This window comes from Eriocheir sinensis, chromosome 34, assembly GCF_024679095.1.
Source record: "Eriocheir sinensis breed Jianghai 21 chromosome 34, ASM2467909v1, whole genome shotgun sequence".
Taxonomy (NCBI): Eukaryota; Metazoa; Arthropoda; class Malacostraca; order Decapoda; family Varunidae; genus Eriocheir; species Eriocheir sinensis.
In genome coordinates, this window is record NC_066542.1 from 3,833,660 (window position 1) to 3,848,659 (window position 15,000).

Here is a 15,000-nt window from a genome sequence, read left to right on the forward strand (position 1 = left end):
CCTCGAGGGGGGTGGGGTGGGGTGGGGGGGGAAAGAGAGAGAGAGAGAGAGAAATGCCTCATAAATCAAGGTTACATTGAGGTTACAAAGAGGAGGTGAAAGAGGAGGAGGGGGAGGAGGAGGAGGAGGAGGAGGAAGGGGGAAAGAAGGGGAAGGGGACGTAGTTTTTAAGTGCTCTCTCTCTCTCTCTCTCTCTCTCTCTCTCTCTCTCTCTCTCTCTCTCTCTCTCTCTCTCTCTCTCTCTCTCTCTCTCATCAATCACTAAATCCATCCATTAACTTTTCCTCTATATAAAAACACACACACACACACACACACACACACACACACACACACACACACACACACATATATTTCTCCTCTTCTCCATTTTTCTCCTCTTCCTCCTCCTCCTCTTCTTCTTCTCTACACTATCTGTCCTTCCTTTCTCCTCCTCTTCTTCCTCTTCCATATTACTCTTCCTCTTCAGTCTTCTTCTATCTCTTCTCCTCCCTCTCCCACCCTCACCTCTTCCCCTGTATCACCCCTTCCCCCCCCCCCCTACACCCACCTCTCCCCCTCCTGGTCGAAGTCAATGGGGTGTCCGTTCCGTGTCCAGACGAGCTGTGGCTGGGGGTGTCCGCGCGGGGGGGAGCAGAGCAGCTGGGCGCGGTCCCCTGAGGCAGCCACCACATCCCTGGGCACCGTGCGGAACTCATCTCGGAGGGCTGCAGGGGGAGAAGAGGTGGACGAGTAAGGGAGATTAGTAAGGGAGATTAGTAAGGGAGATAAGTAAGGGAGATAAGTAAGGGAGAGTTGTAAAGGAGATGAGTAAGAGAGATTAGTAAGGGAAATGAGTAAGGGAGATGAGTAAGGGAGATGAGTAAGGGAGATAAGTAAGGGAGATGAGTAAGGGAGATGAGTAAGGGAGATTTGTAAGGGAGATGAGTAAGGGAGATTAGTAAGGGAGATGAGTAAGGGAGATGAGTAAGGGAGAGTTGTAAAGGAGATGAGTAAGGGAGATTAGTAAGGGAAATGAGTAAGGGAGATGAGTAAGGGAGATTAGTAAGGGAGATTTGTAAGGGAGATGAGTAAGGGAGATGAATAATGGAGATGAGTAGGAGGGAAAGGAGGACGAGGAAGGGGGAGAGAAGGAGGAAGGGGAAGGGGGAGGAGATAGGAAGAGAAGAGGAGGAAGAGGAGGAAGAGGGGAATGAGTAAGGGAGATGAGTAATGGAGATGAGTAGGAGGGAGAGAAGGAGGGAGATAAGGAGGCAATGGATAAGGAAGGAAGAGGAGGAAATGGGAGGAGATAGGAAGAGAAGAGGAGGAAGAGGAGAGGAAGAGAGGAGGAAGGAGGAGGAGGAGGAGGAGGAGTAAAAGAGGTAAGAAAGAAAAAGAAGGAAGATAAAAAAGAAGAAAGAAGAAAGGAAGAAAAGGAGAAAAAGAAGATGGATATGCGATAGATAGATAGAAAGGTAGATAGAGACAGACAGAGACAGAGACATTAGATTCAATACTACACAATCAACAGACACACATACAAAAGTTTCACCAATAAGGAATCGAATCGCCTCTGTAGCAACGTTCAGCAAAGAATCGGATCCTATTACGACGTCTATGGAGGCAGATGCTGTTTTGTTTATTAAGAATCGATACAAACGTTTATAGGCAAAGTTTCGGAGTGGCTTAATATTAAAGATTCGAATTGCGAGCGTAAAAAAGAGGATATTCAATAAGAGTCAAGATGTCGAGTATAAAGAAGTGGAGGAAGTAGATTTAGCTTTTTTTATAAAGGATGTGATCGTCTGTATTAAGCCTCGATCCTGATTATATGGGATCCGATCTTGTTTATTGAAAATCTGATATTGGGAGTTAGGATTTCGATACAGGATTTGAAGAAGGAGATTTAACCTTTCCCAGCATCAACCAGTAAGATTTAACCTTTCCCAGCATCCACCAATGAGATTTAACCCTTTCCCAGCATCCACCAATAAGATTCAACCCTTTCCCAGCATCCACCAATGAGATTTAACCCTTTCCCAGCATCCACCAATGAGATTTAACCCTTTCCCAGCATCCACCAATAAGATTCAACCCTTTCCCAGCATCAACCAGTAAGATTTAACCTTTCCCAGCATCCACCAATAAGATTCAACCCTTTCCCAGCATCCACCAATAAGATTCAACCCTTTCCCAGCATCCACCAGTAAGATTCAACCCTTTCCCAGCATCCACCAATAAGATTCAACCCTTTCCCAGCATCAACCAGTAAGATTCAACCCTTTCCCAGCATCCACCAATAAGATTTAACCTTTCCCAGCATCCACCAATAAGATTTAACCTTTCCCAGCATCCACCAATAAGATTTAACCTTTCCCAGCATCCACCAATAAGATTTAACCTTTCCCAGCATCCACCAATAAGATTTAACCTTTCCCAGCATCCACCAATAAGATTTAACCTTTCCCAGCATCCACCAGTAAGATTTAACCTTTCCCAGCATCCACCAATAAGATTTAACCTTTCCCAGCATCCACCAATAAGATTCAACCCTTTCCCAGCATCAACCAGTAAGATTTAACCCTTTCCCAGCATCCACCAATAAGATTTAACCTTTCCCAGCATCCACCAGTAAGATTTAACCTTTCCCAGCATCCACCAATGAGATTTAACCCTTTCCCAGCATCCACCAATGAGATTTAACCTTTCCCAGCATCCACCAATAAGATTCAACCCTTTCCCAGCATCCACCAATAAGATTTCATATCTGACAAGGCTTTCGTAGAGGTTGTTGTGTTAGTGTTTTCAAGGGTAGTTTTATGAGACTAGTGATAGTTTGACAAGCCTTTCGTAGAGGTTGTTGTGTTAGAATTCCCATGTGTAGTTTTATGAGTCTAGTGATAGTTTGACAAGGCTTTCGTAGATGCTGTGTTAGTATTTCCATGAAACTGATGATAGTTTGACAAGGCTTTCATAGAGCTTGTGTTAGTATTTCCATGGGTAGTTTTATGAGCCTAGTGATAGTTTGACAAGGCTTTCGTAGAGGTTGTTGTGTTAGTCTTTCCATGGGTAGTTTTATAAGCGTAGTGATAGTTTGACAAGGCTTTCGTATATATAGAGGCTGTATTGTATTAGTATTGCCATGGGTAGTTTTATGAGCCTAGTGATAGTTTGACAAGGCTTTCGTAGAGACTGTGTTAGTATTGCCATGGGTAGTTTTATAAGCCAAGTAATAGTTTGACAAGGCTTTCGTAGAGGCTGTGTTAGTATTTACATGAGCCAAGTGACAGTTTGACAAGACTTTCGTAGAGGCTGTGTTAGTATTTACATGAGCCAAGTGACAGTTTGACAAGACTTTCGTTGAAGCTGTGTTAGTATTTACATGAACCTAGTGATCGTCTGACAAGGCTTCTACACCGTGAACGTAAGAAAACACTCATGGGAACGCGACTCACCTCCTTTGTGGCCTTGGGAAATGGTTGTTGTGGGAGCCAAACGCGACTGAGGATGCGAGCGTGAGTAAGCCGCATGCCTGTTAAACTAAATTGGGTACTTTATAGGCGCACCATATGCCATAGTTTATCATCGCTGAGTGGGAATGGAACCAAGGGGAGAAGGGAAGCAAGAGGGAGAGAGGGAGAGAGAGGGAGAGGGAGAGACAGGGAGAGAATATTAACAAGGCTTGACGGAATCATAAAAACACAAGGGTGGATATGGGAGTGTGGAAGAGGAGGAGGAGGAGGAGGAGGAGGAGGAGGAGGAGGGAGAGAAGAAGGAGGAGAATTTTAATGATGATGATGATGATGATGATGATGATTGGGAGGAGGAGGAGGAGAAGAGGAAGGGAGTAGGAGGAAGAGGAAGAGGAAGAGGAGCAGGAGGAGGAGGAGGAGGAGGAAGATTAAGAGAAAAGAAACAATATTAGGCATTATCTCTCTCTCTCTCTCTCTCTCTCTCTCTCTCTCTCTCTCTCTCTCTCTCTCTCTCTCTCTCTCTCTCTCTCTCTCTCTCTCTCTCTCTCTCTCTCTCTCTCTCTCTCTCTCTCTCTCTCTCTCTCTCTCTCTCTCTCTCTCTCTCTCTCTCTCTCTCTCTCTCTCTCTCTCTCTCTCTCTCTCTGTCACTGTTACCATCCGCCTCGCTCTTTGCTAATTCAATACTTTTCTTTTGTTCTTTTCCTCTCATACTTCTTCTCTCTCCCTTTCAATCATTCCTCATTTTTATTTATTCAGTTTTATCAATTATTTGTTTATCTCTTTTATTTATTCACCGTTGCTTCATCCCTTGCTTTTACTGGACTTATTATTTTATATTATATGTCTTTTATTTGGCTATGTGTTATTCCTAAGTATCCTTAATTTTCCCTTTGTAACATATCGCATTAAATCTCTTCCATTATCTTATTCTAATTATTATTTTTTCGTCATTCAAGAAAGGAAGGAGTAATAATAATAATAATAATAATAATAATAATAATAATAATAATAATAATAATAATAATAATAATAATAATAATAATAATAATAATAATAATAATAATAATAATAATAATAATAATAATAATAATAATAATAGTTAGGGCGACTATATAACCTCTATCATTATGCCATCATTATATCATTATCTCTATCATTTATCATCATTATTTCTATTTTATGCAACAACGGCGCCACTATAAAAACTTGCCTGCGCCACTAACGGGATGGGGCGACTAACACCAGACCCCACCATGAAAGCCTACCGCCGCTATAGGCAGAACGTAAAGAAAACTTACATTATTTTCTTACGAGGCTGTTTTTTCCCTCTCAAGAAAGGAAGGAATTCAATATTTTTTTCCGGCTACGAATCTCTAAATGGATCTCCCTGTATTTACTTAAAGGAAGGGAGGGAGAGGGAGGGAAGAAGGGGAGAGAGAGGGAGAGAGGGAGGGAGGGAGAGAGGGAAGGTGCCGGAGGGAGGGTTGGATAGCCTACGTGCGGTGCAAAACGCCTGGATAAGGGAGCGGGGGCGCGCGTAGGGTGATCAAAGAGTCTGATAAGGGGATCCGGTGCCTCGAGGGGGATCAGGCGTCGCACGGGGGGTTGTAGTGCATATTTAAGGGGTCAGAAGGGGATTCGTGTTAAGGGGAATCGAGTAGTGTGTGTGTAGAGAAATGCGACAGTCTGTGTTTAGTCTTCCTTCCCTGTGTGTGTGTGTGTGTGTGTGTGTGTGTGTGTGTGTGTGTGTGTGTGTGTGTGTGTGTGTGTGTTTGTTATTCAATTAAAGAGGTTCAGGATTAGGTAAACGATTGGAATGTGTTATAAGGGGATCAGAAAGAGGATTTGGGATATCTTAAAGGGTTCCAGTACTGTTTGTGTGTGTGTTTGTGTGTTTGTTGATGAAATAAAGAGGTTCAGGATTAGATAAAGGATTGGAATGTTTTATAAGGGGATCAGAAACAGGATTTGGGATATGTTAAAGGGTTCCAGTACTGTTTGTGTGTGTGTTTGTGTGTTTGTTGATGAAATAAAGAGGTTCAGGATTAGATAAAGGATTGGAATGTTTTATAAGGGGATCAGAAACAGGATTTGGGATATGTTAAAGGGTTCCAGTAGTGTTTGTGTGTGTGTGTGTGTGTGTGTGTGTGTGTGTGTGTGTGTGTGTGTGTGTGTGTGTGTTTATGTGTTTGTTGATGAATTATAGAGGGTCAAGATTATATAAAGGATTGGAAGGTTTTATATGGGGATCAGAAAGAGGATTTGGGAAGTGTTAAAGGGATCCAGTACTGTTTGTGTGTGTGTTTGTGTGTTTGTGTGTGTGGGAAGATTGTACAAGATTAAATTAGGTAGATGAATAGATTAGTTTGAGAGGAATGTGTTAAGATGAGGGACACACACACACACACACACACACACACACACACACACACACACACACACGCACTTTTCTTTTCTTTTTTTTCCTTTTCTTTCTATTCATTCCTTTTCTTTCTCTTTCTTTTCGTTTTTTTATTTTTTCCTTCCAAACTCTTCCCTTCCTTTCCTCCTCCTCCTCCTCCTCCTCCGCCTTAACCACCCCTCTCCTCCTCCTCCTCCTACTCTTCCCACTCCCTCTAATCCCCCTTTCTCTCCTCCTCCTTCCCCTTCTCCCCATCCCCCTCCTCCTCCCCCCTCGTGTACACATAACAGCCGCGTACATGGCCGTGTGTGCGTCTAGTGGCCGTGTGTACTTAGGGAATTAGCTTGTGTACACGAGGGTCAGTATACACACGCGCCGAGTTGCCAATTAGTCGGTAATTGGAGATATTTTTTATTAGGGGTATCGGGAATCAGCTGGTCTGGGTCTGGGGGTCTCTCTCTCTCTCTCTCTCTCTCTCTCTCTCTCTCTCTCTCTCTCTCTCTCTCTCTCTCTCTCTCTCTCTCTCTCTCTCTCTCTCTCTCTCTCCTTTTTTTTTTCATTTTATTATTTTTTTCTTTTCTTCTTTTCCTCTCGGTCTCGGTCTGGGTCTCTCTCTCTCTCTCTCTCTCTCTCTCTCTCTCTCTCTCTCTCTCTCTCTCTCTCTCTCTCTCTCTCTCTCTCTCTCTCTCTCTCTCTCTCTCTCTCTCCTTTTTTTTTCATTTTATTATTTTTTTCTTTTCTTTTCCTCTCGGTCTCGGTCTGCGTCTCTCTCTCTCTCTCTCTCTCTCTCTCTCTCTCTCTCTCTCTCTCTCTCTCTCTCTCTCTCTCTCTCTCTCTCTCTCTCTCTCTCTCTCTCTCTCCTTTTTTTTTCATTTTATTATTTTTTCTTTTCTTTTCCTCTCGGTCTCGGTCTGCGTCTCTCTCTCTCTCTCTCTCTCTCTCTCTCTCTCTCTCTCTCTCTCTCTCTCTCTCTCTCTCTCTCTCTCTCTCTCTCTCTCTCTCTCTCTCTCTCTCTCTCTCTCTCTCTCTCTCCTTTTTTTTCATTTTATTATTTTTTCTTTTCTTTTCCTCTCGGTCTCTCTCTCTCTCTCTCTCTCTCTCTCTCTCTCTCTCTCTCTCTCTCTCTCTCTCTCTCTCTCTCTCTCTCTCTCTCTCTCTCTCTCTCTCTCTCTTTTCTGCTTCCTCTTTCTTTTATTTTGAGAGAAATCCTGAAATCATAATTGGTTTGGAATGCTAGGAATCACCATCCACCTCTCTCTCTCTCTCTCTCTCTCTCTCTCTCTCTCTCTCTCTCTCTCTCTCTCTCTCTCTCTCTCTCTCTCTCTCACACACACATTCTCCTTTTTTTTCTTTTTACTTTTTTATTCTTTTTCTTTCCTCCTCCTCCTCCTCCTCCTCCTCCCCCTCCGCTAAATTAACCATTATCGCTGCGGACGAGCACTTCTTATTAGCAGTTTACGCTATGTAGCACCTTTACCCCCTCCCCCCACCTCTCTCTCTCTCTCTCTCTCTCTCTCTCTCTCTCTCTCTCTCTCTCTCTCTCTCTCTCTCTCTCTCTCTCTCTCTCTCTCTCTCTCTCTCTCTCTCTCTCTCTCTTTATTCCTCCAATTTCCTGCTCTTCTTCTTCCTGTTCCTCCTCCTCTTCCTTTCCTTCCTGCTTGATTCCTTCTTTCCTTCTCTCGCCTACTTTTCTTCTTAATTTTCTTTTATTCCCTACTTTTTTTCTCTTCCTCTTCTTCTCTTCCTTTCCCTTCTCCTTCCCTCTCTTATTCCCATTCTCTTTCCTCTTCTCGTTCTCTTTATTCTCCGTCTCTTTCTTCAACTCTTATTATTATTATTACTTTTAATCTTCTAGACTTTTCTTAAATATTTCATCTCGCAACTTCCCGACTCATTTTTTCCTCCTCCTCCTCCTCCTCCTCCTCCTCCTCAAACGTCGTGTGTGTGTGTGTGTGTGTGTGGTGTGTGTGGTGTGTGTGGTGTGTGTGGTGTGTGTGGTGTGTGTGGTGTGTGTGGTGTGTGTGTGTGTGTGTGTGTGTGTGTGTGTGTGTGTGTGTGTGTGTGTGTGTGTGTGTGTGTGTGTGTGTGTGTGTGTGTGTGTGTGTGTGTGTGTGTGTGTGTGTGTGTGTGTGTGTGTGTGTGTGTGTGTGTGTGTGTGTGTGTGTGTGTGTGTGTGTGTGTGTGTGTGTGTGTGTGTGTGTGTGTGTGTGTGTGTGTGTGTGTGTGTGTGTGTGTGTGTGTGTGTGTGTGTGTGTGTGTGTGTGTGTGTGTGTGTGTGTGTGTGTGTGTGTGTGTGTGTGTGTGTGTGTGTGTGTGTGTGTGTGTGTGTGTGTGTGTGTGTGTGTGTGTGTGTGTGTGTGTGTGTGTGTGTGTGTGTGTGTGTGTGTGTGTGTGTGTGTGTGTGTGTGTGTGTGTGTGTGTGTGTGTGTGTGTGTGTGTGTGTGTGTGTGTGTGTGTGTGTGTGTGTGTGTGTGTGTGTGTGTGTGTGTGTGTGTGTGTGTGTGTGTGTGTGTGTGTGTGTGTATGTGTGTGTGTGTGTGTGTGTGTGTGTGTGTGTGCCCACCGCCAGTCCGCGGACCCGCGAGATGCTATGTAGCGTCCAGCGACTTCTGGGCCACTTTTACTGTCCTCCGCCTCGCCGTGGCGACCCTGGCTGCCGCGTCCCGCCGCCGCCGTGCGGGGCACACACCCGCTGGGCACACGCCACACATCCACGGACACCGTGGCTCACCAACACCTGCGAGCAGCGTTCCGGGGCGGCCATTGCACACCCCGCCGGGCCGCCATCGCCCTGACCGTCACTACCTCCTCAAGGCCACACACACGGCGGCCCAGACATGGCCGCGGCCCCTACAGGCTGACCGCTTCTGCGGCACCTTCAAGCTGATGTTCTTTGAGAAGCAACAGCCACTGGCAAGAGTGCCAGCTGCCTGCAGGCACAGGACAGCCGCCCCTGCCGCTGTGTTCCCGTGAACAAGTCACGGCGTGCCTAGGCAGCGTGCGGCCATCACGTCACAGCGGGCCGCGGCAGCCACCGTCACCGCCACCACTGTCCAGGCACCCCGCGGCCCTGCCCGGCCCTTCTTGGTGCCCGGCGGTACGCTGTTTCTTCTCCAACCTTCTCCTTCCCTTCTCCCCCTGCTCCTCTGATCTTCTCTCCCTCCTCCTCCTCCTCCTTAGTTTTACATATTTTTTCTCTCCCTCTTCACACTTTATTCCTTCATCACACTTACTGTCACCGTTTCCTTTCTTTCTTTCCTCCTCTCTCTCATCTCTTCCTGCTCTTAATTATCCATAAATATATTCTTCCATTCTTCCTCCTCCTCCTCTTCTTCCCTTTCTCCTCCTCCCTTTGTTATTATTATTACAATCTTCTTCATAACGGTAATGATGATATTGAAGGAGGAAGAGGAGGAGGAGGAGGAAGTGAAAAAATGAGGAGAATGAAGAGGAGGAAGAGGAGAAATAAGAGAAGAGGATAATTAAAGGAGAAACAGAGGAAGGTGGAGGAAAAAAGGAGGAGGAGGAGGAGGAGGAGGAGGAGGAGGAAGAAGAGGAGGAGGAGGAGGAAGAGGAGGAGGAGTGAGAAGTTAGTAAAATATATATGGTAGGGAAGGGAAGAGAGAGAGAGTGTGCAATGTAGTATGAGTAATGTGCGGAGGAATGAAGGAGGGAGGAAAGTATGTGAGAGAAGGGAGAGAGAGAGAGAGGGAGGGAGAGAGAGAGGGAGGGAGAGAGATTAAGCAGTCGTAGAGTTTTATTGCCTCTTATTTAATCTCTCTCTCTCTCTCTCTCTCTCTCTCTCTCTCTCTCTCTCTCTCTCTCTCTCTCTCTCTCTCTCTCTCTCTCTCTCTCTCTCTTTCTTTCTCTATTTAATCTCTCCAAATCTCTCCCTTTTTCCCTTGTCTCTGGTAATCTCCCTCTTTCTCTCCCTCCTCCTCCTCCCTTTTTTTCTCCTTCCAACCTTTCTTTTTCTTATTTCTCTCTCTCTCTCTCTCTCTCTCTCTCTCTCTCTCTCTCTCTCTCTCTCTCTCTCTCTCTCTCTCTCTCTCTCCAATTTCTTTTTTATCTCTTCTATCTAATATTCCTCCAATTCTTTTTTCCTCTCTCTCTCTCTCTCTCTCTCTCTCTCTCTCTCTCTCTCTCTCTCTCTCTCTCTCTCTCTCTCTCTCTCTCTCTCTCTCTCTCTCTCTCTCTCTCTCTCTCTCTCTCTTCTTTCTTTTGTATGTTTGAAACTTTCCTCTCTTCTTCCTCCTCCTCCTCCTCCTCCTCCTCCTCCTCCTCCTCCTCCTTCTCTTCTTTCCTTCTCTTTCTCATTCTTTTTTCTTTCTCTCTCTTTTTATGCACGCAACTTTTCTCTTTCCTCTCAGAATTTTCTCTCTCTCTCTCTCTCTCTCTCTCTCTCTCTCTCTCTCTCTCTCTCTCTCTCTCTCTCTCTCTCTCTCTCTCTCTCTCTCTCTCTCTCTCTCTCTCTCTCTCTCTCTCGTTTTCTTCCTCCTTTTCTCGCTTATCTCTCCATCTCCCTCTCCCTCTCTATCTCTCCCTCTCCCTCCCACACTCCTACCTCATTCATCTTTAGTCTCTCTCTCTCTCTCTCTCTCTCTCTCTCTCTCTCTCTCTCTCTCTCTCTCTCTCTCTCTCTCTCTCTCTCTCTCTCTCTCTCTCTCTCTCAATAGGATTCAATCAGAGAAATGGACATGAGGTGAGGCATCGAAGAGTCATTTCGACGAGTGTACTCTCTCTCTCTCTCTCTCTCTCTCTCTCTCTCTCTCTCTCTCTCTCTCTCTCTCTCTCTCTCTCTCTCTCTCTCTCTCTCTCTCTCTCTCTCTCTCTCTCTCTTTCATCTTTGCTCTTTCTAATCACCGAAATCACAGACTCTCTCTCTCTCTCTCTCTCTCTCTCTCTCTCTCTCTCTCTCTCTCTCTCTCTCTCTCTCTCTCTCTCTCTCTCTCTCTCTCTCTCTCTCTCTCTCTCTCTCTCTCTCTCTCATCTTTGCTCTTTCTAATCACTGAAATCACAGACCTCTCTCTCTCTCTCTCTCTCTCTCTCTCTCTCTCTCTCTCTCTCTCTCTCTCTGTCTCTCTCTCTCTCTCTCTCTCTCTCTCTCTCTCTCTCTCTCTCTCTCTCTCTCTCTATATATATATATATATATATATATATATATATATATATATATATATATATATATATATATATATATATATATATATATATAGAGAGAGAGAGAGAAGTTAGAAAAAAAACGAAAATTCACACATGCAATAACAACTTCCTAACTCTTCTAACTAACCATTTCTTTCAATCAACTATTTTTTAACCTTTTTCTCTACAATTTAGCGGTTAATTTAGACACCTACTTCAAGGGGGGAACAGAATAGGGAACAGAGGCTCACTAATATAGAATAGACAGAAAGGGATTTTACTTTAGTCCCCCTTTAAGAGTAAGACGAGAAAACGGGTGCAATATTTTTACTTCAAGGAGGAAAATACTACTAAGGATTTCAGAGGCTGTGCGGCCTCGTTTTTTGGGAATAATATCGTAACGAACAATCGTATCGGTACGAGATTTTGCGACAGTGTATTTCACACACTGCCTTAATTTTGAGGGGTATCGCCAACTGCCACAAGTAGAGAATAAAGGCACTTGTCCCTATACCAAGAGGGTAAAGTCATCAGTGTCAGGCAAAGATACGAACACAACTACCAGAGGCTCCGCCCACCTTGTTCCTCTTCCCTCCATCTCCCGCCTCCTCCCTTCTCCCTCAATCTCTCTCTCTCTCTCTCTCTCTCTCTCTCTCTCTCTCTGGAAGATACATACATACTCGAGAATGATTTTTTTTTTTCAATTAAGGCATGCTTGATGTGATACTGGGACTTTAATTTTGAGCATAGTGATACACATCTGGGCCGTGGACGTAATGACATGTGAGAGTAGGGTGAGGTGGTAAATGATGACTACCATGATTGATGGTAGAACGATTGCTCGCTTGTATTTGCCAGACTTCTGTCACAGCCGAGGTGTGGGAAGGTGCGGTTCGGCGATCACGACGCTTTGAGGACGACTACTGGACAACGGATAATATCCATGAAAGTGTCGATCCTCTCGTTATTAACCTTGACTGTGACAGTGATGATGATGGGGATTTAGTGTTAAGTTGTGAAGAAGATTAAAGTCTTGAATATTCTTGTTTGTATCCTTAGTAAACCAAAGTGTCCTTGCCATCACTATATTGTATAAAGTTCCTTAATATAAGCCTCATAACCCAGTGTCCCTCATCCACACTCAGTGATTCACTTTTAGTACTACCTCAAACATTTTATACCTTCGCAATTCTTCCCGTTACCATACTTTCAGCTCTTCCCTGAATAGCACCACTATAATTTGGCGATAAGAGCACCATTAGTTTTATCAGTAGGTACATGCTATACAATAGCCCTACGAAAACGTACACCACTACGCTACCAATAGTTACGGAGGTAATTAGGCTATGTAAGTAACACGTTACCCTACTCTCAACTTTATTTAAAGGATGCCTATCAGTATTAGAAAGAGTATATAACGCCACTACAATTAATGCATGCCTTTCATTCATTATAGTTACGAAGCTACATGAGAGAGAGAGAGAGAGAGAGAGAAGGGAGGAGGCGGGAGATGGAGGGAAGAGGAACAAGGTGGGCGGAGCCTCTGGTAGTTGTGTTCGTATCTTTGCCTGACACTGATGACTTTACCCTCTTGGTATAGGGACAAGTGCCTTTATTCTCTACTTGTGGCGGTTGGCGATACCCTTCAAAATTAAGGCAGTGTGTGAAATACACTGTCGCAAAATCTCGTACCGATACGATTGTTCGTTACGATATTATTCCCAAAAAACGAGGCCGCACAGCCTCTGAAATCCTTAGTAGGGAGGAAGAAGAGGAAGGGAGAGAAAGGGAGAGGAAGGAAGGGGAAGTTAGGAAGAAGGGAGGAAACTGGTCCACTTACAGAGAACACAAAGGAACACAAAGGAACACAAAGGAACACAAAGACAAGAGAGACAAGAATGAACTGTACTATATCTCTCTGTCTGTGAGATAAAAAAAAAGGTCCTTCATCTCTTCCATACTCATATAAGTCACTCATTACGATGCATACTTCAGTTGGAGAGAGAAAGAGACAGACAGTTCACGTCCACCTATAGAAAAGAGTGTGAAAAAGGAACTGTATTTTTCTCTGTCTATAATTTAACCATGAAAGGGATGCTGGGGATGACAACTTCCTTCATCTCTTCTCTTCCGTATTCAAAAGTCACTCATACTTCAATTGTAGATAGAAAGACACACCCCTCACGTCCACTTATAGAGAAGAGTGTCAGGAAGGAATTATACTTTTCTTTGTCTATAATTATACCAAGAAAGTGATGCTGGCATTGATAACTCTTTCCTTCATCTCATCTCTTCCCTACTCAAATAAGTCACTCATTACAATATATACTTCAGTTCGAGAGAAGAAGACAGACACCTCACGTCCACTTATAGAGAAGAGTGTGAAGAAGGAATTATACTTTTCTCTGTCTATAATTATACCAATAAAGTGATGCTGCCATTGTTAACTCTTTCCTTCATCTCTTCCATACTCAAAAAAGTCACTCATTTCAATACATACTTCAGTTGGAGAGAGAAAGACAGGGGATGCTGCCATTGTTAACTTTTCCCTCCATCTCTCATCTCTTCAATACTCAGATAAGTCTCAAATAAGTCACTCATTACAATACATACTTCAGTTCGAGAGAAGACAGACACCTCACGTCCACTTATAGAGAAGAGTGTGAAGGAGGAATTATATTTTTCTTTGTCTATAATTATACCAAGAAAGTGATGCTGCCATTGTTAACTCTTTCCTTCATCTCATCTCTTCCCTACTCAAATAAGTCACTCATTACAATACATACTTCAGTTCGAGAGAAGTAGACAGACACCTCACGTCCACTTATAGAGAAGAGTGTGAAGAAGGAATTATACTTTTCTCTGTCTATAATTATACCAAGAAAGTGATGCTGCCATTGTTAACTTTTCCCTCCATCTCTCTCCATCTCATCTCTTCAATACTCAGATAAGTCTCAAATAAGTCACTCATTACGATGCATACTTCAATTGGAGAGAGAAAGACAGACACCTAACGTCCACTTATATAGAGAAGAGTGTGAAGGAGGACTTGTACCTTTCTCTACCTATAGGAAACCCAAGAATGGGATGCTGCGAATGATTACTTTTTCCTTCATCTCATCTCTTCCTTAATAAAAAAAACGCTGATAAGAGAAAGAAATCGAGTCCAGTTATATTAGAAAGAGAAAAAGGACTATCACTTTCTCTGCATACGTATGAATGAGCTAAGAGAGGTATGCTGTTATCAATATAAACTTTTTTCCTTTATCAACATCTCTTCCCATTTACAATACATACTTCAATCAGAGAGAGGGAGAGAGAGAGAGCGAGTGAGGGAACTCGAGTCCACTTATCAAGAGGTAGAAGAGGCAGCAGCAAGAAGAGCAGAAGGAACTTAAATTGGAGGAGGAGGAGGAGGAGGAGGAGGTGAAAAAATTGAAGGAGTCTAACTTGAAGGAAACTGATTTAGCAAGCGATGGAACGTGAAATTTCCAGTTTAGATTCTTAGTGAAGGGCAGACGAGAGAGAGAGAGGACATGTGTTAAGGAGGAAGGGGAGGAAGGGAGAGGAAGGAAGAGGAAGGAAGATGACGAAGGAGGAGGAGGAAGAAACTAAGAAGAAGGAAAGGAGGGGAGGAAAAATATAGGAGAGAGGAAGGAAGATAGAAGGGAGGAAAAGGGAGGAAAGACGGGAGAAGAGGGAGAGAGAGGAGGAAGAAAGTAAGGAGAGAGAAAAGGAAAAAGAAGGTAGAGATGGAGAGGAAAAGGATAAATAGGGAGAGAAGAAGGAAAGGAAGGAAATAGGTAAGGAGGATAAAGAGGAGGAATGGAGAGAAAAAAAAAAGAAAATTGTAAGGAGGGAGGGAAGAAGGGAGATAAAGAGGGAGGGAAGGAAGGAAGGTAGAGAGAGGGTGTGAAAAGGGATACATAACACACACACATACACACACACGCACTCTCTCTCTCTCTCTCTCTCTCTCTCTCTCTCTCTCTCTCTCTCTCT

The 15,000-nt window shown here is 43.9% G+C and overlaps 1 protein-coding gene across 3 annotated transcripts in view; it reads right to left on the reverse strand.

The window, feature by feature from the left end:
* The window catches only part of LOC127006915 (roundabout homolog 2-like), a 117,419-nt gene that overhangs the window by 56,920 nt on the left and 45,499 nt on the right, over positions 1-15,000 (reverse strand). For all 3 annotated transcript variants that reach the window (XM_050877259.1, XM_050877258.1, XM_050877260.1), the window contains exon 4: positions 551-707. In XM_050877259.1, the coding sequence (XP_050733216.1) occupies positions 551-707 (157 nt within the window). The remainder of the gene's footprint in view (positions 1-550; positions 708-15,000) is intronic.